The sequence below is a fragment of the Anomaloglossus baeobatrachus genome, chromosome 3 (assembly GCF_048569485.1).
Source record: "Anomaloglossus baeobatrachus isolate aAnoBae1 chromosome 3, aAnoBae1.hap1, whole genome shotgun sequence".
NCBI lineage: Eukaryota > Metazoa > Chordata > Amphibia > Anura > Aromobatidae > Anomaloglossus > Anomaloglossus baeobatrachus.
Window position 1 is genome coordinate 691,184,139 of NC_134355.1, and position 23,043 is coordinate 691,207,181.

General features: G+C 51.0%; 1 protein-coding gene across 2 annotated transcripts in view; it reads right to left on the minus strand.

The window, feature by feature from the left end:
• Positions 1-23,043, minus strand: part of LOC142295784 (uncharacterized) — a 33,844-nt gene that overhangs the window by 6,190 nt on the left and 4,611 nt on the right. Inside the window, exon 2 of one of the 2 annotated variants that reach the window (XM_075338875.1) lies at positions 21,564-21,688. In XM_075338875.1, the coding sequence (XP_075194990.1) occupies positions 21,564-21,685 (122 nt within the window). In that variant the 5' untranslated portion in view covers positions 21,686-21,688. The remainder of the gene's footprint in view (positions 1-21,563; positions 21,689-23,043) is intronic. The other variant, XM_075338876.1, reaches the window with a different exon arrangement.

A 23,043-nucleotide genomic window follows, 5' to 3' on the forward strand; every position in this document is an offset into this window, starting at 1 on the left:
AGGCATAAGTATAGAGTAGGTACCCTGTTATGAGATGTGCCGTGACGTGGCTACTGGGCAGATATAAAAATGACCATTTTTGTATGCTAAATATCTCATTTTGTCTTAGATTTCCTTTAGCAGTAATAAATATCTATATTCTCACATTCATGTTTTTCATGCTTTAGCATTTCAGAGTGCAAACTGTCTCTTTTTTTATGATTGGTTGCAGTCAGATGCGCCCCCAGCCTGTGTGACAGCGTCTGACTGCAACCAATCACAGGTGCTGTATGTGGGTCAGTACAGAGGTATAAAAATAAATAAATAAATAAAGCAAATGATGTAGGCTTCTCCGTATTATGATACCCAGCACAGATAAAGCCCATGGCCACAGCCTGCAGCCCCCAGCTGGGCACTCATCTTAGCTGTGTATCAAAATAAGAGGAACCGCAGGCGGCTTTTTTTCTTTAAATATTAAAGAAATAATTAAAAAAAAACAATGTGCTGTCCCCTCAATTTTGATACCCAGCCATGATAAAGCCCAACAGCTGGGGGCTGGTATTCTCAGACTGGGGAGGTCCATGCTTATTGGACCACCACACAGCCAAAAAATAGCAACCTGCAGCCGCCCGAGATTGTTGCATCTATTACATTTAGATACGACAAGCTCGGCGCTTTACCTGGCTATTCCTATTGCTCAGGTGCGGTGGCAATGAAGGTAACAGTAGGGTTTAATAACAGCCCACAGGTGCTACTAAGCATTAGATTAGTGATGGGAGGCGTCTATGAGACACCCGGTTACTAATCTGTAAGTGAAAGTAAAAAACATAAACAGAAGAAAATCCTTTATTTTGAATAAAATACAAAATATTCCCTCTTTCGCCACTTTACTAACCCCCAAAACATCCTTGAAGGTCTGACGTAATCCACATGAGGTCCCACAATGATTCAGCTCTGTTACATCTCAGTCACAGTGCACAGCCATAGAGCATAACTGCCCGCTGTGACTGCAGACAGAGACTGAGCCGTGATGAGCAATGACGCTGGAGGTTCCCATCTGTGACTGGAAATAACCTGAGTGACGTAATCGCTCATCATGGCTCAGTCATTTTCTGTCTGCACTCATAGTGGGCAGTAATGCTCTATGGCCATTGACTGTGACTGAGATGTAGCAGAGCTGGAATTGTTGTGGGCCCTTGTGTGGATTACGTTGGACATGCAGAGGTATTCAGTGGGTTAATAAAGTGGTGAAAGAGGGTGTTTTTAATATTTTATTCAAAAATAAAGGATTTTTCTCTGTGTTTGTGTTTATTTCTTTTTACTTATAGGATTAGTAATGGGAGGGGGGGAGTCTTATAGACCCCTACCCATCACTAATTTTGGGCTTGATGACAGTTGTGCGCTGTTATTAACCGCTCATTACCCTGATTGCCACTCCACCAGGGAAATCGGAAGAGCCGGGTAAAGCGCCAAGCTTGCCGCATCTAATGGATGCGACAATCTCGGGCGGCTGCAGCTTTATATTTTTAGGCTGGGGGGGCAATAATCATGGCCCTCCCCAATCTAAGAATACCAGTCCCCAGCTGTCAGGCTTTATCTTGGCTGGGTATCAAAATGGGGGGGGGGGCGACCGCACCCTGTTTTTTAAAATTATTTATTTAAATAATTAAAAATAAACGTCGGTTCCTTTAATTTTGATACACAGCCAAGATACGCTCAGGACTGGGAGCTACAACCTGTAACCGGGGGCTTTATCTATGCTGGGTATAATAATATGGGTGGACCCTACAGCAATTTTTATTTATTTCATTATTTATTTACTTATTTGTTTATTTTTACTGTATGGGTAGAGTCACACTGGCATGTGACTCGCACGAGTGCAATGAGAGAAAATCTGGCTTTGCCCTTGGCCCCATGTAAGACAATGCTGCAGCTCACATCTACAGGTTTTTCCTCAGCCCTACTCAGACTGAGGAAAAAAAAATCACAACATGCTACGATTGTCTGAGAGTCTCCTATCACTCACACAAGTCTATGGCTGCGAGAGACACATCGGACTGCACTCGGATGTCATCAGTGCATTGAGATATACGTGTAGTGCACCTGAACTCATCAGGGCACTACAAGGTACTGCATCCTGTCAAAGATGCAGGGCCTACCCCCAGGGACCTGGAAGACCAGTGCCGGTAACAGTAAAACACATTATAATCCCAGTTTTCCCCCATCACCACAGACTGGTGACAGACTAGAGTTGGACCCAATGGATGGCCACCCAGGGGTGAAGCCAATCCAGTGCACTAGACAATGACCAGGGGGGAGGGGGGGGATAGACAGCTAGTGAGTTAGTAAGTGGAAGTGAGAGGAGACAGACGTAACTGCACTGACATGGGAGTGAGTGTGACGGTGACCTGAGGATCCAGGCGTGTGGCTGCCGGTGGAGTACGGCGAAGTACTCTCGGATCCATAGCACCGATAGGGCACATAGCCCCTATCAGGCAAACACTCCAGACAGACCTGATAAAATCTGCACGGTGAGGGGACCATCCAGGACCTCACTGACCTTAGAAGTCCGGGGGCATCAGCAGTAATGGGAGAACCAGGGATCGGAACGAAACACTGACCCTACATGGTTCACCGCCGTACGGACCAGAGACTGAGAGACAAACAGGAGGGACGCTCCAAGCCACGGGGACCCACCAACTTGAGAAAGGTGCAGGGAAGACAGCCACCAGGTCACCACACTAGCACTGGGACTAAGGGAACCAGAGGTGAATACCAGCCTTCCTCCGGATAACGTTTACCACCTACTGTGAGCAGTGCTTTTTTGCGGCGGTACGTGCCGGTACGGCGTACCGAAAAATCTGAAGAGTGCTGAGGGCCAGCACCTCTGGTTCTGTCCACGTGGCTAATTTGTATATTATACATATTAGCCATGTGTGGAGCGGAGGCACAAGCAGAGCAGCTACCGGAGCTGCAGGACCTGCAGGTACATGTGACTCGGGTGCGCGGAGCTATGAAGTTTTGCCCAGTGGGAAAGAAGCTGGAGAAGATGGAGGAGTGCAGGGTATGTGAGAGAGGGGTGCAGAGGGTGACAGGCTGTGCAGGGGGAAGAAGGATGCAGGGGGGATAGAGTGAGATCAGGGGTATGGAGAATCTAGAGACGAGGGGGATGGAGGATGGAGAGATCAGGGGGATTGAGGATGGAAGGAGCAGGGAGATGGAGGATGGAGAGACCAGGGGGATGGAGAATAGAGGGCCGCACTGTCCATTGGACAAATTGAGCAGTTTGCTCAGGCGGCATTATATTCAGGGGGGGCGGCAATGCGGCCGGGGGGCGGAGCTATATGGGGACTGCCATTTTCCGCCACCCAGTGCCTCAACAGGTAAACCGTGTGTGGAAGCCCATTACCTTCAGGTCGCCTCAGGGTCTTCAGGGACTTCATGTGTTGGGATTCTTCCGACAACAGGCAGGTCAGGTTAACTATAATACGAATCATGACGCCACTCTCGGTAATTGCGGTCAGGGGTGACCGCCACTTCAATTTAGGGCGCGCCTGGGGCTGATGGTAGATGCAGTCAGTTGTAGCCTCCTGAGAGTGAGGCTGGCCCCAGGGCCCAGTGTAAGTGTGTAGTACCACAGGTCGCAGCAAGAACTCGCGCACAGGCAGCAATGTCTTTCAGAGTTTTTACTCACTTTTCTGGTGGTACTGTGAGACAACCTGGGGCGATGCTTTGATGAACCAGGTGGAACCAGGTATCCCTCCGGCTGATGTAGGGGTGACTGCTGACTTGCCTTCCTAGCCCTTCTTGTTTGGGGTGACTCCTTACTTGTAGTATTGCGGAGTTCACCCAGGGAAGTCGCTACTGCTGTTGTCCCCTTTCTGGCCCGTTTGCTGGCAGCGTGGACCAAGGTTAAGATGGCTCCAGGCTCAATCCTCTTTATGGGCCCCCTCATTGCTGCTGATGCTGCGGACTCTGTGTGGTTCGGTGAGGTACATCCAGTACCCTCCCCAGCAGGTTTAGCAGGCCGAATAAATGGGTTCCTGCTCTAGGGACCTGTTTCCCCATGCGGGCTGGTCTACCGACAGTCCCCTTACTCAGCCACCTCTTTACTAGGTGGATTTCAGGCGGCACCACTAGATAGCCCCTCTCCCCCGACAGCAGCCACTACAGGTGCAGGGTCTGCAGTGTCCTGCTCCTGTGCTCTACACTCCAGACGCGGCTTCTCCACTCCTACTCCTCTGACTGCCACTACACAACTCTCTGTCTCCAGTCCCACTACCCACCACTAGCTGGGATGCGAGGGCCACGCCCCCTCCCTGGGTCTGCCCAGGGGTCCCTTCTAAGCTGTGTGTGTGTTTCTGATTGCTTCGTGTCTGTGTGTCCACACCCTAATCAGCCATTGGGATTAACTGTTTTGTACTGACCCAGGCGTGGGTGCAATACTCAGTGGCGCCTGACCAGGTCAGGGGCGCCACATTCCCCCTTAGTTACCAACAGCACGTCCTCGGGCTGTAAAGACAAAACATTTAAAGTGCAAACTTTTAAAACATTAAAGCATTTAAAACATCATAAAACTTCAACCCAGGTACCATGCATCACCACCCTCCACCCACAAGTCCAGTAACCGACCCAAAACCCTCTGATCTTCTTTCTTGAGGTTGGTGGTTAAAGGGTAAACCCCTTGTCGAGCCGCACCTTCGGCCACTTCTGGCAGGAATGTCGAGGCAGCGTTCTCGGTCACTTCAGACAGGGTACCCACTTCTTTGTGGTGGAGAGCCAGGCCCCATAAACAGGCATGCTCCCTTGTCGTAGGCGAGCTAGACCCCCATAAACAGGCATGCTCTTAGCTTTTGGATGGCAAGCGCCATCACAGGCGTTCTTTCAGGTGGTGCAGAGCCAGGCCCCATAAACAGGCATGCTCTGGTGTTGGTACCTCTTGAGGTAAATTTAAAACACTGAGAGAGTTTGTGGCTATAGCCAGTTCATAGCCCATGGTCCGTAGTTGCACATAACCAGGTGCAAAGAATTTTTAAAAGGGTTCTCACAATAGTTTTTGTGGGCACATTATCTTGAACTGGAAACGTTGCTTAACTGGTAAACTTTACTGTAGTTGACTTACATAGACCTTCATCTTGCACAACCAGGGCTCTTCCTTGTAGGGCTCTGACACCTGGTGGTTTCTGTGTCTTCGTCTGTAGCTGTGTCTTCTTCTTTGTCTTTTTCTTTGTCTTTTTCCTCTGGTGGCATTAACCTTGGGGACTGAGCGGGTGTAGGAGGGCTGTAGCTGGAGCTCTTCAGGCATGGCACTACGTCCGGAGCATACCAGCCCCTTTCACCTTTGTGTCTTGTGAATTCTACTAAGTGTCCCATTTTTAGGTCACGATCAGGGTGTCCTCGGGGCAAGTTGGACCGGACATACCTTCAGCTTACAAATATGCCCTCCTTGATGCCAGGTGCCACTATAAACCCGTAGTCGATTCTCAGGTTGAATTCCTCAACCACTCCGCGGTGGAGAAGACCTCTGACCTGGTGCTTGGCTTTTCTGAGACACTGCTTTTCCTCCAGATCTCAGGCTGTCATCTCTTCTTTCTGCTTGTCTGGGGTAGGCTGCACAGGGGGTGGTCTTGCTTTCACGCGGCGCTGTATTCTGCTGGCTGGCCTGCGCATCATTGCCACCTCACTGTCTGCGGGCTCCTAGGTGACATACAGACTGGGCATGAAGACTTCCTTGGTTTCTTCTGTAGCTGGGGGTATCGCGACCTATTCCCAGCGGGAGTAGGGCAACAGCGCAACCTCCAGGCCTCCCTTACTTCCTATGGGTGCTGCGTCCTCCTCCGGCTGTTCGGGGATTGCTACTTTAGCTTCTAGACCTCTCCTCCTCCCCTTTAGTGATGTTGAGCACTCCTCCGTTTGCTCCGGCAGCAGCACTGGGGACAGGCGTTCATCGGAGGGCCAGGGTGGTGGGCTCTTCTTAGCCACAGAAGTTGCTGGGACCGCTCCGTGTCCGGATGACTGCCTGGGGACCAGGTACCGGTCCACCAGGTCCTTGGGGAAGCAGGCACTCAGCTCTTTTTTAAGTTGCAGGAACAATGGGTCTTCTCCCGGCGGGGACGCAGGACCCGGTTCTTCGGTTGGTGGCTGGGGTGCGGTGGCTGCCTCTGCTTTGCAGGCTGGGGTAGACGGCATTGTGGCCTGGTCTGGTCTGGCCAGACTCAGCGTGGCTGCGGCCTGGTCTGGTCTGACCGGACGGGGCGTGGTAGCAGGGGTCACAGCGGGAACCGCAGCAAGGATCGCCTCCGGTAACAGTGCCGGTGGGGTCAGCACACCCGATCGGACAGGAACAGCGTGGGACTCACCCAAAGGCATCAGCATAGGGGTCTGGGTGGTCACCTCCCAGTGTGGCACTTGTCGCGCGGTCCACCTCTCGTAGGCCTGAACCGCCACAGCCAGCTCCCGGAGGTCTGAGCGCCCTTCCATCACCTGCTGCATTATTGTCGCCTGCAGTCGGTTGCAGAACTGGGCGAGCTCCCAGTCCCACCAGGCAGCGGAGCCTGGTTCTGGTTCCCTGTGCGCGGACGCAATTCCTCCTGCGTCGCTGCTCATCAGGTTCTTTCTGCATCTGCTCAGTTTCGTTTCTTGCAGCAGACTCCTGGCTTCCGTCTCGGAACAGATCCGCCATCATCCTCTTCGCTCGCGGGCTCAGCATTCTCTCGCCACACCCCTTCGTGGGCGGCAACTTCTTCTAGCGCGGGCTGCTGTTGTTTCTTGGCGCGCTTTCTTTGGTGGCAACATGGCGGCGCTTCTAATTTTTCAAACGGACCGCCAAGGCACATGGTCACCTGTCTGAACAGGTCTAGTCCTGATCCTGTTCGTGACGCCAGATGTGGAGCCCCATTACTGTTAGGTCACCTCAGGGTCTTCAGGGACTTCACGTGTTGGGATTCTTCCGACAACAGGCAGGTCAGGTTAACTATAATAGGAATCGTGATGCCACTCTTGGTAATTGCGGTCAGGGGTGACCGCCACTGCAATTTAGGGAGCACCTGGGGCTGATGGTAGATGTAGTCAGTTGTTTTAGCCTCCCGAGAGTGAAGCTGGCCCCAGGGCCTGATGTAAGTGTGTAGTACCACAGGTCGCAGCAACAACTCACACACAGGCAGCAATGTCTTTCAGGGTTTTTACTCACTTTTCTGGTGGTACTGTGAGACAACCCGGGGCGATGCTTTGATGAACCAGGTGGAACCAGGTATCCCTCCGACTGATGTAGGGGTGACTGCTGACTCGCCTTCCTAGCCCTTCTTGTTTGGGTGACTCCTTACTTGTAGTATTGCGGGGATCACCCAGGGAAGTCGCTACTGCCGTTGTCCCCTTTCTGGCCTGTTTGCTGGCAGCGTGGACCAAGGTTAAGATGGCTCCAGGCTCAATCCTCCTTATTCTTGTTTTGAATATTTCCCAGTGGGCATTGCTCTAGAATCACTGTGTTGAGAAACATGTGATGGTGTCTCCGCGGTGTTGGATGTTGATATCCCTAAGGTCAACCATCCTTGCTTATGTAGTCTTCTACTAGGCATTGCTCCCACTAGCCAGTTTCCTACTCCACACTGATGAGGGGCAAATACCCCGAAACAGCTGTCTGTGGATGGATACCATGTTTGGCATAGGTGGTCTCCTTGACTGCAGACTGCCCTTCCCTTGGTTGTTCCTTCCCGGTGAAAGACCTGGCTAGTTTCCTGCCAGCGTTGAGAAACATGTGATGGTGTCTCCGCAGACTTTCTTGTTTTGAATATTTCCCAGGGGGCATTGCTCTAGAATCACTGCATTGAGAAACACGTGATGGTATCTTCGCGGTGTTGGATGTTGATCTCCCTAAGGTCAGCCATCCTTGCTTATGTAGTCTTCTACTAGGCATTGCTCCCACTAGCCAATTTCCTACTCCACACTGATGAGGGGCAAATACCCCGAAACAGCTGTCTGTGGATGGATACCATGTTTGGCATCCAGAAACCTCACCAGCTGGTTTAGCAGGCCGAATAAATGGGTTCCTGCTCTAGGGACCTGTTTCCCCGTGCGGCCTGGTCTACCGGCAGTCCCCTTACTCAGCCACCTCTTCACTAGGTGGATTTCAGGCGGCACCACTAGGTAGCCCCTCTCCCCCGCCAGCAGCCACTACAGGTGCAGGGTCTGGCAGTGTCCTGCTCCTCTGCTCTACACATCCAGACTCGGCTGCTCCACTCCTACTCCTCTGACTGCCACTCCACAACTTTCTTTCTCCAGTCCCACCACCTACCACTAGCTGGGATACGAGGGCCACGCCCCCTCTCTGGGTCTGCCAAGGGGTCCCTTCTAAGCTGTGTGTGTGTTTCTTTTCCATTGGAATTACCTGTTTTGTACTGACCCAGGCGTGGGTGCAATACTCAGTGGCGCCTGACCAGGTCAGGGGCGCCACACATGCACAAGATCTCCCGACTGCCCAACAGCACCCTTCCCGCTCCTCAATCTCGGCTACCAGCTGACCGATCCCCCCCCGCTTCTCAATCTTGGTCGCCGGCGCCAGACAGCACCCCCGCAGAGATGTGTATCGGCAAATATTTTTAAAAAAGCGCTGACTGTGAGTAAAGAGAACCAGTTACACATGAACTCCTCGTGTGGCCTACTATTCTTTCTGTGCCTAACCTCATCACCTAACCCCCTGGGGCCCCGGCTCTATTTGTGGAGGGCCCAACATCTAGTCTGCCCTCACATCAGCCCCAGCAGGAAGACTGTTCAGTGGCGGTTCTATCACCATAACCGCAATCCGCAAGTGGCGTTACGACATAAACTTTATTAACTATCCCTCTGTAAACAAACCCCAGGGTCACGGAACTGGGCAACTGCCACCCAGTGACACATTCCAGTAGTACGCTGTTCGGGACCGAGTACCCCATAGCCCTGGGTGGCACATACGCACAGGCTGACAATGGAAGAGATGGAGAGATTAATCTCTCACTCTCGTCCACAGCTATGATCCAATCTCAGTATCTGATCACAGCCATATGACACTCCGCTCCCGCTCGCAGCAGATCCTGAGTTGAGGGTCATTAGCATATTGCATCCAATGCTGTTGCATCCGGTGCCATACACCAGGGTGACCCTGGCCTATGATTTAGACAAGCTGTGATTGGAAGCAGTCAGCTGACATGCTGCCACTCAGTGTGGGGGCGCATCAAACTGCAACCAATCACATGCGCCGTTGGGTGGGGAAAGCAGTGCATATTCAATGAAAGTTAATTAGCTGCGCTGGAAGTGAATGTGAACCTGGAAACAGCGTACCGCCATGACAGATCTTCGGTAAGTACAACGAGCGTGCTCCTATCTCCCCTATCTCTTCTACCAACATTTTTAATCCTCGGTTTCTGATCCCCATAGACTTATATGGGGACTGGATTCTGGACTAGAAACAGATTTTTAAAAAAAGATAACAGTCACCCACCGGTCCAGCTTTTCTGCGAGTCCACTCATCTCTAATAAAGTACAACATGTCTCTAAAAAACATTCTCAGACTCAATATATCCTATCAATCAAATTTGTCTCTTTCTCTGATAGAATTGATCAGTCATTTACAAAGTTTTCAATTCTGAGGTAAAAACTGTATTCAGTGAAGATTTTCCCTTTACTAAGATAGAAGTTGTTACTGATGAGATTCTATGTACACTGACAAGCAAAAGGGTAACAATGTTTTCCACTTGTGACTTTCAGGCTCCATATCTCACCATCCACTACAGCTTTGAGTGTGAGATGACCTTCTCTTTATAGACAATCATCTTGGCTTCTCATACAGAAATTTGACTTCCAACTATTCAGCATACGATTAGTTATGCAGATTATTGTCATGTCACTGCATTGTTACTGTTTTGCTCCTAAACATCTACATTATAATTTTTATTATTTTGTTAATATTTTTCAAATCTCCTTTGGCTTTCACCACTGCCTGAATACTTCTTATCATCCTCTCAATCATAATCTGATATATGTTCCTAGTGTTGGTGTATAGTGGTTGGCTCACTTGGGTATGTATACAGCTTTTTCTTTAACTCTACCCACAAGTTTTGGATTGGGTTGACAATCCAGCACCTCTACTTTGTTGTCATTGAACCATTTCTTCTCCAATGTTGTTGCATGCTTTGGGTCATTGATCTACTGGAACACTGTGTCGTCCTTTTCATACCATAGTATTTGAGTGTAAGAAGTATTTAGTCTTGTAGGATCCTCACATATAGCTCAGCATTGAGGCCACCATCCATCTTGGTCAAGTATCCAATGCCTTTGGCTGTGAAACACCCCATATGATCAGGCTTCCTCCACTGAACCTGACAGTTCTTTCAATTTTCTGATATGTTTGCCCCTTTTTCTCTTGTTTCTTCCCATTTGCACCCATCAGAGCTGTCTATTGACTTTCATCTAATCTCTCCAAATCCCCCGTTTCCTATCTTCTACTTCTCGTTCTTCTTTGTAACCTCGAGCCGACGCTTCTTATGACAATATTGAATTTGAGGCTTGTTCACCGTTTTTCGGGCCACCATTCCAGACTTATGTAATGTGCGTTGCACGGTGCATGGATGTCTGTGATCTCACTACTATGAAGCATAAGAGCCGCCTCCACTGCTCAGTTGGTCGCCCCAGAACTATAGACCTTGTAATGAGCCGACTTGTTGACTCCGATACTTTGCCTGGACATCCACGTCTTAGTTTTTGAATGGACAGATGGACTTCATTTCATATTCCTCCAACTCTCATGGCACTCCGTCTGGAAAATGAAGATGACCGCATGGCTGTCTGTCGTCTAGACTTTTCGTCCTAGGTGACGTTGGGTGCCATCTGTTGGGGAAGGCATAATTTAGGGTGATGCAATGCATACTATGCATCCACATCTTAAATCCATCTGCGTTCCAAATCATGAGTCATTTGTCAGCATGCATGCAAGTCATCTACACAGACCAGTGATGTTCATGGATCTAGGTACAGTTCAAACGCCATTTTGAGTCCTATTTTTGGATATCTTCATATGGTGAGTATTCAGAATTTTAACAGTCCATAACCATGTTCATAATAACATGATGCCGTTTGGTAATTTTCTTGCCCCCAGAGACCGCTATCGATGAGCTGGATGATACTGTTTCTCTTTTCTTGGGAAATCTTCGTAATGTCTGTTCCTCAATTCAAACCAGCGACTTTCGCTTGGTAATCAACCTAATAACACACTGAGCTATTAGGGAATGTGAGAACAGGTTGTAATTTGTAGTATACAGGAAGAAATAGATTTTTCTACCATCAGGAGCAAAACAGTAACAATGCAGTGACATGACAAAAATCTGCATAACTAATCATATGCTAAATAGCTGCAAGTCACATTTATATATAATAAGCCAATATGATTGTCTATAAAGTGAAGATAGTCTCACACTCAAAGCTGCAGTGGATGGTGAGATATGGAGACTGAAAGGCAAAGGAGGAGCTGGTGAGTGAAGCATAGTGAGCAGGAGCTAATAAGTAGAACATAGTGAGGAGGAGCTGGTGAGCGGAGCATAGTGAGCAGGAGCTAATGAGTAGAACATAGTGAGCAGGAGCTAATGAGTAGAACATAGTGAGCAGGAGCTAATGAGTAGAACATAGTGAGGAGGAGCTGGTGAGCGGAGCATAGTGAGCAGGAGCTAATGAGTGGAACATAGTGAGGAGGAGCTGGTGAGTGGAGCATAGTGAGGAGGAGCTGGTGAGTGGAGCATAGTGAGGAGGAGCTGGTGAGTGGAGCATAGTGAGGAGGAGCTGGTGAGTGGAGCATAGTGAGGAGGAGGTAACAGAGATAGCGGAATAGGTAAGACTGGACCAAGCATTCCACGAGTTTGGATATTAAGGGGAGATTAGAGACCAATCTGTAGTTCGCAGCTCATTTCTGGTCAAGGGATGATTTTCCAAGTAAAGGGGTTATGATGGCATGTTTGAATGAAGAAGGAAAGATACCGAACAAAAGAGAGAGGTTAAATATTTTAGTTAGGTAGCTAGTGAAAGCTGGGAAGAGGGAATAAAGATGTGAGGGAATAGCATCACTGGAGCAGTTTGTAGGGCGAGAAGAAGCGAGTAACTTCTTCTGTGATAGGCTCGAAGATGGAAAGTAAGCTTGTGGTGTGGGAGGGAAGGTGATCAGACTCTGAGGGGATTGTGCCAAAATATCTTGACAGATGTGTTGATTTTTTTTGTAGCAAATTAGTAGCCAGATCACTCATTGCTGAGGTTGGTGACCAGGGTGTGTACTTTAGAGTACAGGAGGAAGTGGAAGGTTTTCAAGAGTCATTTTGGATTGTTGGATAGTGATGTGATGAGGGTGGTATAGTAGACTTATTTTGCCAGATCAGATAGAGAGTAGAGTTAAGTTTTGAGTATGAATTTGTGAGGTTGGCCTCGGACGGTAGTCGCAGTCGAGACACAGATCTTGACAGCCCTGTCCAACTTCACAGGTTGGGGGATATTGTTCGTGATGTTGTGATGGACTTGGTTGGGTGTGAGGCTTTGAGAGGTGTAGGTCGTACTGTGACGGGGGAATGTGATGCCCTGGGCAAGCCAGGGGTCACAGGTCACAACACCGCAAACACCCCACATTCCCTGCAGGAACACCAAGGTCAGAACACAAATCCTTGTTGCCCTCCTCCAGGGGCTGATGTTCACACCAGGGGGTGGGCCAGGCGGTTGGCACCACCCACCGAGGAGTTCACCGTCCTGGAGGCGGGAATACCTAGCAGTCAAGCTAGGGAAGTGAAGGAGTAAACAGTGAAGAGTTGAGTTTGAGAATAGAAGGAAGTGGTAGAGGAGCGCCGCTCGAGTCCCCGGGATCCGGCCCATCGCTCGAGCCACTGAGCAGCAGCAGCAGCCGCAGAGAAGCGGCGGCCGGACCCGAGCAGTGGGAGAGCGCAGCGTTGACACCCTCCTCCCCGCCCGCGACAACTTGGCGTCACGAACAGGATCTTACCGCTCTGCCGTCTGGTAGAGGTGCGCCTTGTTACCGCCGGAGGTGTCCGGCCAGAAAATTTCAGAAGCCGCCATCTTGGGCGCGAAAAGTTCCCGCTCGAGCGTCTTCTCGAGTAGTAGAGGCGCGAAGGCCAAAACCCCGCCCCGATAGAGGAGAAAAGTGACAGTTTGAAAGCCTGAAGTTGGTCCGGGTGTGTGCCCCGGACTGAGACAGCAAGGTTGGCAGACGGCGGTGACCGTCTGCAGGAGAGGCTGATCGGAGGTTGCCGAAAGGACCGTGGACGGGTGGTGGCCCGGCGGTACCGGAGCGGTATACAAAGAGAAGCCAGCACCAGTGGCAGGGGCCTTTTGGATCCCGGCAAGGCTAGGAGTCGCCATAATTTGCCAAATCCGTCAGTGAAGGGGACCTTCTGGTCTCCCAGCAGCAAAGTCCCGATTGAAGGCCACAGTCCGACCGTGAAGGGGAGACACCGCCACCGCCAAGGCACCAGTTTCCCAGGGCCAGCGCCTGCGGGCAAGAGAGGGGCTCCTCCGGCTCATATCCAAGCTGCGGAGCGGGATTACGGGTGGGAATCCATCGCTACCAAAGAACCGTATTTAGGTGCAGGGAAGAGACCGTCACCGCTAACTGCAGGGAACAACAGCACCGCAGCCATCCGAGGGACCCGTCCAACCAGCCGTTTGTTTACCGTGAACTGTGTCATCATCCTTGGGCTGAGTGAGTACCTCCGTGCCGTGCGGCACAGCGCTGCCCCTGCGTCCCTGCACCTCCACAGGCCCCATAACCCGCCTGTCCACCATCCTAACCTCCCCATCATTGGGCCCCGAGACTACCAAACCTCCCTACCCACGGAGGGGCAAACCAACATCTAGCTGCTCCATACCACCACTTCTGGGATCCCCAGACAGAGCAGTGGTGGTGTCCACACAATCACCACAACCGTGGGTGGCGTCACAGTACCTTTTGAGCAGCTGCGTGTCGCAGATGTACTGGGTGAACCAGGTCCCATCCACAGTGCAGACAAACATGGAGGCAAACCATTCTTAACCAACAGTTTATTTAGTTCAACACATTCGACTTCATATGTGCGTATCTTATAGTACTTTTCTTTAGTAAAGGACACCATTAGACACACAGACGTCTCTTCCCCTCAACAGCTGTTTTCGCAGGTGTTTTAAGTTTATTTACTACCTCCCAATCTAGCATCATGGTACTGTGCATAAAAGTCCTTATAGCCCCATTGGCTCTTCATCCTGCTGCTCACAGGGACTCCCAATATATGAAAATGATGGAACCACCTTCCTCGTACCACATTCATTCCCATATTGACCTGTTCACCCCAGCCTATGCTAAGCATTCTCCTCCAGACCCTTCTTTGCTGTGGTCACCTGTTCCTGGCCAGAGCTAGCTTCTTATGTTGACCATACATGAGTCCATCCGTTCCTGGAGTCTCGCCGTCTCATAGTCGTTGTTCTGTTTTGGGATTAACTTGATTCACCCACTAACTGCAGCCTTTTAGGTATTAAACAACCTGAATGCCCGAACTAATCACAAGTCAAACCCTATCTAACTTCTAAGATGGAGTCAGTCCTTTCCCTAGACACTGCCTCCTCCCCCTGTGTGCTATTCCCACGGCTTAAGTGTTTGTTGCCCTGCAGTCAGTTATCGAGCAACCTATCTTACCAAAGCATCATACATACAAGCCTTTAGCTATATTCTTATAATGTCCGGCCACTAGATGGCGACATTAACTTGCAGACACTACATCATTATACTATATTACTTAAGCAACACTGCTACATGTATATATTACACTATATCTTATGTTTTAATATGCTTGTGTCTTTAGGGACAGGAACACCTCATTACAAACTTAGGTGGGCTTTGCACACTACGACATCACAGGTGCGATGTCGGTGGGGTCAAATTGAAAATGACGTACTTCCGGCATCGCATGCGACATCGTAGTGTGTAAAGGCTCGATGATACGATTAACGAGCGCAAAAGCATCGTAATTGTATCATCGGTGCAGCGTCGGCGTAATCCATAATTACGCTGACGCGACGGTCCGATGTTGTTCCTCGCTCCTGCGGCAGCGCACATCGCTGTGTGTGAAGTCGCAGGAGCGAGGAACATCTCCTACCAGCGTCACCGCGGCTTCTGTAGGATATGCGGAAGGAAGGAGATGGGCGGGATGTTTACATCCTGCTCATCTCCGCCCCTCCGCTCCTATTGGCCACCTGCCGTGTGACGTCGCAGTGACGCCATACGACCCGCCCCCTTAATAAGGAGGCGGGTCGCCGGCCAAGAGCGACGTCCCAGGACAGGTGAGTCCATGTGAAGCTGCCGTAGCGATAATGTTCGCTACGGCAGCTATCACAAGGATATCGCAGCTGCGACGGGGGCGGGGACTATCGCGCTCGGCATCACAGCATCGGCTTGCGATGTCGCAGGGTGCAAAGTGCCCCTTATAGTGTATAAAGACGTCTGCTGACATTGATTTTCTCCCCTGACACTCTGCACCTTAAAGAGGTTGTCCGACCATGAAATTCACATTTTTTTAAGCTAATCTGTGCTGTATTGTCATCTAAAACATCCGTATTTTTTTTTTATTTTAACTTCTGTTGCTCTTGAATTATCACTTTATTCTCTGCATCTCTTTGTTTACCTGTAGCTCAACCAAACATGACGTGTGTGACTATCGAACCTCACAGTCAGAGCTGGCACCGCCCACTTCAGTGCCCAGCCCTGCCCTCTGCACACTCATTGGCTGTCAGTATTCTGCCCAGCACTGACCTCTATCATCACCATACCTTTCCCCTTACATATAAATGAACACTGAGTAATGAAAAGTATATACAGTGTGTCCACCCATATCCTGTCCACTGCCATTAACTTGAGAACGGCGGCAGCTATAGGCATAGAAGTGGTGTCTAGGTTTAGTAAAGTAGCCATGCGCTATGCAATGAAACCACCTATAGCGCCACCTGGTGGAAAACAACGGAGTTAGCATTTTTATCTCGAAAACGGAACAAGGCTATGTGCACACGCTGCGTTTCTTTGACACTACATTTTTGTGCGTTTTGACCGCTAAAAACGCACAAAAATGCACCAGCGTCAAAGACGCGGCAAAAAATGCATGCGTTTTTACCGCGATTTGGTGAGTTTTTGGCTGCGTTTTGCTGCATTTTTGATCTCTGCGTTTTTCCAATGCATTGCATGGGGGGAAAACGCAGAAAAATGCAGGAAAGAATTGACATGTCCATAAAAACGCACTGTGTGAACTTACCCCAAGATAGAGAAAAAAGTGAATTACAAAGTTGTATGGCATCATCAATTCAATACGAATCCACACCTTGCACACAGAAATGCTATTGTCGCGGGCGGGGAGGAGGGTGTCAGCACACTACGCTCACCCCTTTCTGCTCGGGTCCGGCGGCCGCTGCTCAGTGGTGGCTCGAGCTGTAGGCCGGATCCCGGGGGTTTCTCGAGCGGCACTCCTCGCCCGTGAGTGAAAGGGGGGTTGTTGGGTGTGGGGATGATTATTGTCCGTGACGCCACCCACGGTTGTGGTGATTTCACCACCGCTGCTCTATACGGGGCTCCCGGGGATGGTGATGCGGAGCAGCCAGGTGTTGTGTTGCCCCTCCGTGGGTAGGGGTTGGTGATCCCGGGGCCCAGTGATGGTGAGGGAGGTGCAGGGCCTGGTGGGCGCAGGGACGCGGGGGCAGCGCTGTGCCTTGCGGCACTGTGGTACTTACTCAGCCTGAGACATTGACACAGTTTTTACGGTAAACCAAACGGCTGGTAAGACGGTCCCACGGACGGCTGCACTTGCTCTCCCGGTAGGTGACGGTGATGTCCCTTTTCCTAGCACCTTGGTGTACTTGTTGGTTGCGATGGGTCCCCACCGGTAACCCGCTCCCCGGCTTCAAGCTGGACCGGGGGAGCTCTACTCTTTGCCCGCAGGCGCTGGCCCTAAGAAACTGGTGCATTGGCGGTGGCGGTGTCTCTTCTATACTGGCTGGGCTGTTGCCTTCAATCGGGACTTGGTTGTTGGGGGATCTACGTCCCCTTCACTGACGGATTCGGCAAATTTGGCGACTCCTAGCCTTGCCGGGGTCCGAGAGGCCCCTGCCCTGGTGCTGACTGTCCTTCGGAACACTGCTCCAGACCGCCGGGCACACAGCCAACGGGGTCCTTCCAGGAACTTCCAAACGGTCCCCCTCCAGACAGTCACCGCCGTTGCTGACCTTGCTGACCTGGTCCTACACACAGCTGGACCCTTCAGGCTTTCTTTCTTTCCTGTCACCTCACTTGCTTTCCTCCTTTACCACTTTTCTGCTTTCACTTTCACTTTCTTAACTCCTCTACTTAGCTCCTCACTCCTGCTCCTCCCTGAGCTAACTCCTCGCTAGCCCTCAGCTAGACTTCAACTTCCTGGTTTTTCCCGCCTCCAGAGCTGTGTCCTCCTCGGTGGGCGGAGCCAACCGCCTGGCCCACCCCCTGGTGTGAATCATCAGTCTCTGGAGGAAGGCAACAAGGATTTTTGGTTAGCTTTGTTGTTCCTACCTGGGATGTAGGGTGTGGTGGTGTGTGACCCGTGTCCCCTGGCTTGCCCAGGGCGACACATTCCCCCTTAGCAAAATGCAGACCGTCCGCGGGCTGCCGTCCAACACTGGTTTTATTTTTCTGTAAAAGATAACATAGAAATATAACATATTTACATTTTTAATAATAACTCTTCCCAAGACGGGAGGCACATTTTCTTTAACGTTGCAAACGGTTTACGGTTACGGTTTCCGCTCTCTCCCACCCAAGCAACCTGGCCCTGATGCTGCCCCTAAAGCCCAGGCAGCACCCCTTGACCCACGGTCCAGCACACGGTACCCGAGCGGGATCTGTCCTTCCCTCCAGAGGGTGGCCACCGGTTCCTTTGGTGGCTGGGCCCCAGCCTGCTCTGCTCAGGGCCCTCCCTCCAACCTGCCTCTCCGGAGGCGGCACTGCGGAAAACGGTAACGGTAAACAACATATTTACAAGCCACTTAACGTTTGTGGTTGCCCTGCAAGTTCACGGGCTTGTCCATGGATACTCCTCCATGCATAAACTTTTTAAACGGTCCCCACGGGGACAACGGTGCCGGCTCCAGCCGGTTGCAATCACACAGACAATCAGGTGAAACTTCGGTCATTATTACTTTTTCCTTATCATTCTTTCAACTTTTTAAACAATATGGTGGTCCCAACGGGGACGGTGCAGCGGGCATCCGCTGCCTTACTGGGTATTTTCGTCCTCCTCACCCGTCTCGGGATGGAAGGACACGGGCACCAGCCCCTCCAGTGCATAGCAAGCACGGCGCGGAAGAGCCGCCCGATACCCGTTGCCCCCGGTTCGGGGAACATAAGTGGCCTCCATGCCAGGCAGGGCAACGATCTCCTCCTCTTCTTCTGACACAGGCTCAGTGTCAGGCCCGGGATCGCTATCTTCTGCCCCCGCCGCAGTCACAGAGAGAGGCACACCCGACGGGCCAGTTGCGGTGCAGCACGTGAGTGAGTAGGACGGAGGTAACACAGGAGCCAGGGGCAGACCGGGTCCCTCAGCCGCAGCGGCCGGTCCCTCGGGGACACAGGGGCGTGGGTCACTCTCCAGCTCCTCCATCACGGCCTCCACTCCATACACTCGGGCCACAGCAACTAGCGCTTCCACCTCCGCGGCCCACTGCTCCATCAGCCCGCCAATCTGACTCCGATAGTGACGGCAGATCTCCGCCGCCCGGGCCCTCAGCCATGCCGCTGTTCCGGACACTGGCTCGGTAGTCTCTGCAGGACTAGGTGGAGCGGACATTTTCCGTTAGGGTCGATGGACCGGGGGGGTCCCAGTGTGTTTGTTGCAACGCCACACTTACATGCGTCCAGCCGCCATCGCGTCCCCCTTAGCTCTTTCTGGCCCCTCCTCTCTCGGGGCGGGGTTTTGGCCTTCGCGCCTCTACTGCTCGAGAAGACGCTCGAGCGGGAACTTTTCGCGCCAAAGATGGCGGCTTCTGAAATTTTTCTGCCGGATACCTCCGGCGGTAACAAGGCGCACCTCTACCAGACGGCAGAGCGGTAAGATCCTGTTCGTGACGCCAAGTTGTCGCGGGCGGGGAGGAGGGTGTCAGCACACTACGCTCACCCCTTTCTGCTCGGGTCCGGCGGCCGCTGCTCAGTGGTGGCTCGAGCTGTAGGCCGGATCCCGGGGGTTTCTCGAGCGGCACTCCTCGCCCGTGAGTGAAAGGGGGGTTGTTGGGTGTGGGGATGATTATTGTCCGTGACGCCACCCACGGTTGTGGTGATTTCACCACCGCTGCTCTATACGGGGCTCCCGGGGATGGTGATGCGGAGCAGCCAGGTGTTGTGTTGCCCCTCCGTGGGTAGGGGTTGGTGATCCCGGGGCCCGGTGATGGTGAGGGAGGTGCAGGGCCTGGTGGGCGCAGGGACGCGGGGGCAGCGCTGTGCCTTGCGGCACTGTGGTACTCACTCAGCCTGAGACGTTGACACAGTTTTTACGGTAAACCAAACGGCTGGTAAGACGGTCCCACGGACGGCTGCACTTGCTCTCCCGGTAGGTGACGGTGATGTCCCTTTTCCTAGCACCTTGGTGTACTTGTTGGTTGCGATGGGTCCCCACCGGTAACCCGCTCCCCGGCTTCAAGCTGGACCGGGGGAGCTCTACTCTTTGCCCGCAGGCGCTGGCCCTAAGAAACTGGTGCCTTGGCGGTGGCGGTCTCTCTTCTATACTGGCTGGGCTGTTGCCTTCAATCGGGACTTGGTTGTTGGGGGATCTACGTCCCCTTCACTGACGGATTCGGCAAATTTGGCGACTCCTAGCCTTGCCAGGGTCCGAGAGGCCCCTGCCCTGGTGCTGACTGTCCTTCGGAACACTGCTCCAGACCGCCGGGCACACAGCCAACGGGGTCCTTCCAGGAACTTCCAAACGGTCCCCCTCCAGACAGTCACCGCCGTTGCTGACCTTGCTGACCTGGTCCTACACACAGCTGGACCCTTCAGGCATTCTTTCTTTCCTGTCACCTCACTTGCTTTCCTCCTTTACCACTTTTCTGCTTTCACTTTCACTTTCTTAACTCCTCTACTTAGCTCCTCACTCCTGCTCCTCCCTGAGCTAACTCCTCGCTAGCCCTCAGCTGGACTTCAACTGCCTGGTTTTTCCCGCCTCCAGAGCTGTGTCCTCCTCGGTGGGTGGAGCCAACCGCCTGGCCCACCCCCTGGTGTGAATCATCAGTCTCTGGAGGAAGGCAACAAGGATTTTTGGTTAGCTTTGTTGTTCCTACCTGGGATGTAGGGTGTGGTGGTGTGTGACTCGTGTCCCCTGGCTTGCCCAGGGCGACACACTATGATATGGAACCCATGACCCCCCCAAAACATTGAATGCTGGTCACACATATGGCGCTTTCTAGCTGCAATGCACATCTGGACTCTGCACAGCATACTGTATCTGGCTGCAATGCACATCTGTACTCTGCACAGCATACTGTATCTTGCTGCAATGCACATCTGGCCTCTGCACAGCATACTGTATCTTGCTGCAATGCACATCTGGCCTCTGCACAGCATACTGTATCTTGCTGCACGTTGTGCAATATGGTAGGTGACACGTTTGCACAAGCATCTGTGATACATCGTCGTAGGTCCTGCAATGTTGGTGGAGGGATCGCATACACCTGCTGTGTGATGTGACCTCACAGAAAGAAGTCCAATGGGGTCAGGTCAGGTGAGCGGAGGCCACTCCACACAGCCACCATACCCAATGACTTGTAGGAGGTCTCCATGAGGTATCGCTTCACGTCCGCAGCCTTGCGAGTGTTACACGTTCTTATCATAGCATTTCTGTGCAAGGTGTCGATCCATATTGAATTGATGATGCCCTACAACTTTGTAATTCACTTTTTTTCTCTATCTCGTTCCATTTTCGAGATAAAAATGCTAACTCCATTGTTTTCCACCAGGTGGCGCTATAGGTGGCTTCACTGTGTAGCGCATGGCTACCTTACTATCCCTAGACACCACTTCTATGCCTATAGCTGCCGCCGTTCTCAAGTTAATGGCGGTGGACAGGATATGGGTGGACACACTGTATATAGGTGCGGCGTATACAGGAGATGGGTGGACACGCTGTATATAGGTGCGGTGTATACAGGATATGGGGGGACACACTGTATAAAACCTAATGTGAGTCTATAGTAGATACAGCTCTTGCAAAAATTAAGAGACCACTGCTGCAGAATTGTCAGTTTTTCTGATTTTTCCAGTTATATTTTTGAGTTAAATGTTCTTTTATTCTATAATCTACTGACGTCGTCTCCGAATTTCCAAGCAATAAATTTTGTATTTATTTTCTGAGAATGAGAAGTGGTGAAAATAAGAAAACAATGCACAGAACAATGCACAGAACAATGCACAGAACAATGCACAGAACAATGCACAGAACAATGCATAGCTTTCACACCTCAAATAATGCAAGATTCACTTATATCTAGCGGCTGTGTAAGTAACTTGCTCTACAAATTCATAATAGGACTCTTCTTACTTGAAGATATTTCTCTCAATATAATCTGTGGCTCTTGCAAATTCCTGCGTATTTAGAGGCGTCACTGTCAGGACACAGCTCCACAGACAGAGAACGGTCAGGATCGAGGGTCCCATCATCATCACCTGTAACGATATAAGAGGTTATTATTAATTAAAGGACTAGGAGACATTTTATATATGGAGATAAGGACTCCAGACATGTTCACCCTGCGCTGCTGCTGCTATATATAGTTAAGTGGTTTTCATTCAACACATTTCAAAGCCATTACAAGCTTTTTCTTCCAGAAATGAACCACAGACACTTCTGCCAGTCAATTGAAAATGCTGACGGGCTGACTGTATTCCAGCAGGCAATCTTCAAAAAATATATATTTTTCAGGACTCCATTTTTTATTTTCAAAAATAAAACCATACAGTTTGCAGGTGGTAGCACAACAAACATGGTCATTCGTGAGACCTAGCTTCCTGTCACACTTTGCAGGGGGGCACAGGACAACACTATAGAAGCCAGAACACTGTGAACAGGTGGTCAGTTGGATGGCAGGTAATGCTTCCAGTCTGTTTTCCAGCACCACCCTGTCTTCCTCATGGTCCCGTCTCAGTAGGCAAGAGTCTGGACCACTTAATCCTCAACCTGATACACCTTACTCCCACCAGGATACAAGTGATTCCACTCTCAGACACTCTGAGGAGCGAGTCTTTACAGTTCCATTGATTTATTCTGGAATCTCGCCCTGCACATTTCAAGAGGGACATGAGCAGATCGTGTGCAGTGATATCCAAATATTTAAGCATCCACAGTCAGATGAATATGACAGTGTGCAACAGCATTTAGTATCTCAAACAGTCGATTAAGATGAGACACAGTTGCCAACAAGTCATGTTTTGAAGTCAACAAGTCAGGAGGACTGGAGTGCAGAAATGGAAGACGAGGTGGTGGATGATGAAGCCACTGATCCAACATGGCAAGGTGCTATGCAGACCAAGGACAGCAGTGCAGAGATGGTGGGATAAACAGGACCCCAACTGGCAGGACAAGGTACTCGGGAGGCCAGAGGGAGAAGGCAGACAACTGTCCCCCAGAGCACCCACACATAACAAGTTCTCCGGCCAACGTTTAGGTGTTCCTTTTTTTCCTCGTGTATTCCCAAGCACCCCTTCCCACTCAAAAAAGGTTATATTTCATCTTGTCCTCCTCCTCCACTATTATATAAATAGAGTCATCATGAGTGCCACCGGCCGGCCCTCATTCATAAATTTTGGAGGGCCATCAGGCACCCCAAATTCATAAATTTTAGAGTTACATCAGGTGGCCCTCACTCATAAATTATGTAGGGCCATCAGGTACCCATCTGCCTTAATTTTTAGAGAGCCTTCAGGCAGCCTTAACTCATAATAATTAGAAGGCCATCTGACAGTACTCAGTCAGCACTCAGTCAGTCAATCAGCCACCACTATTTTTAACTGTGTGTCGTCCC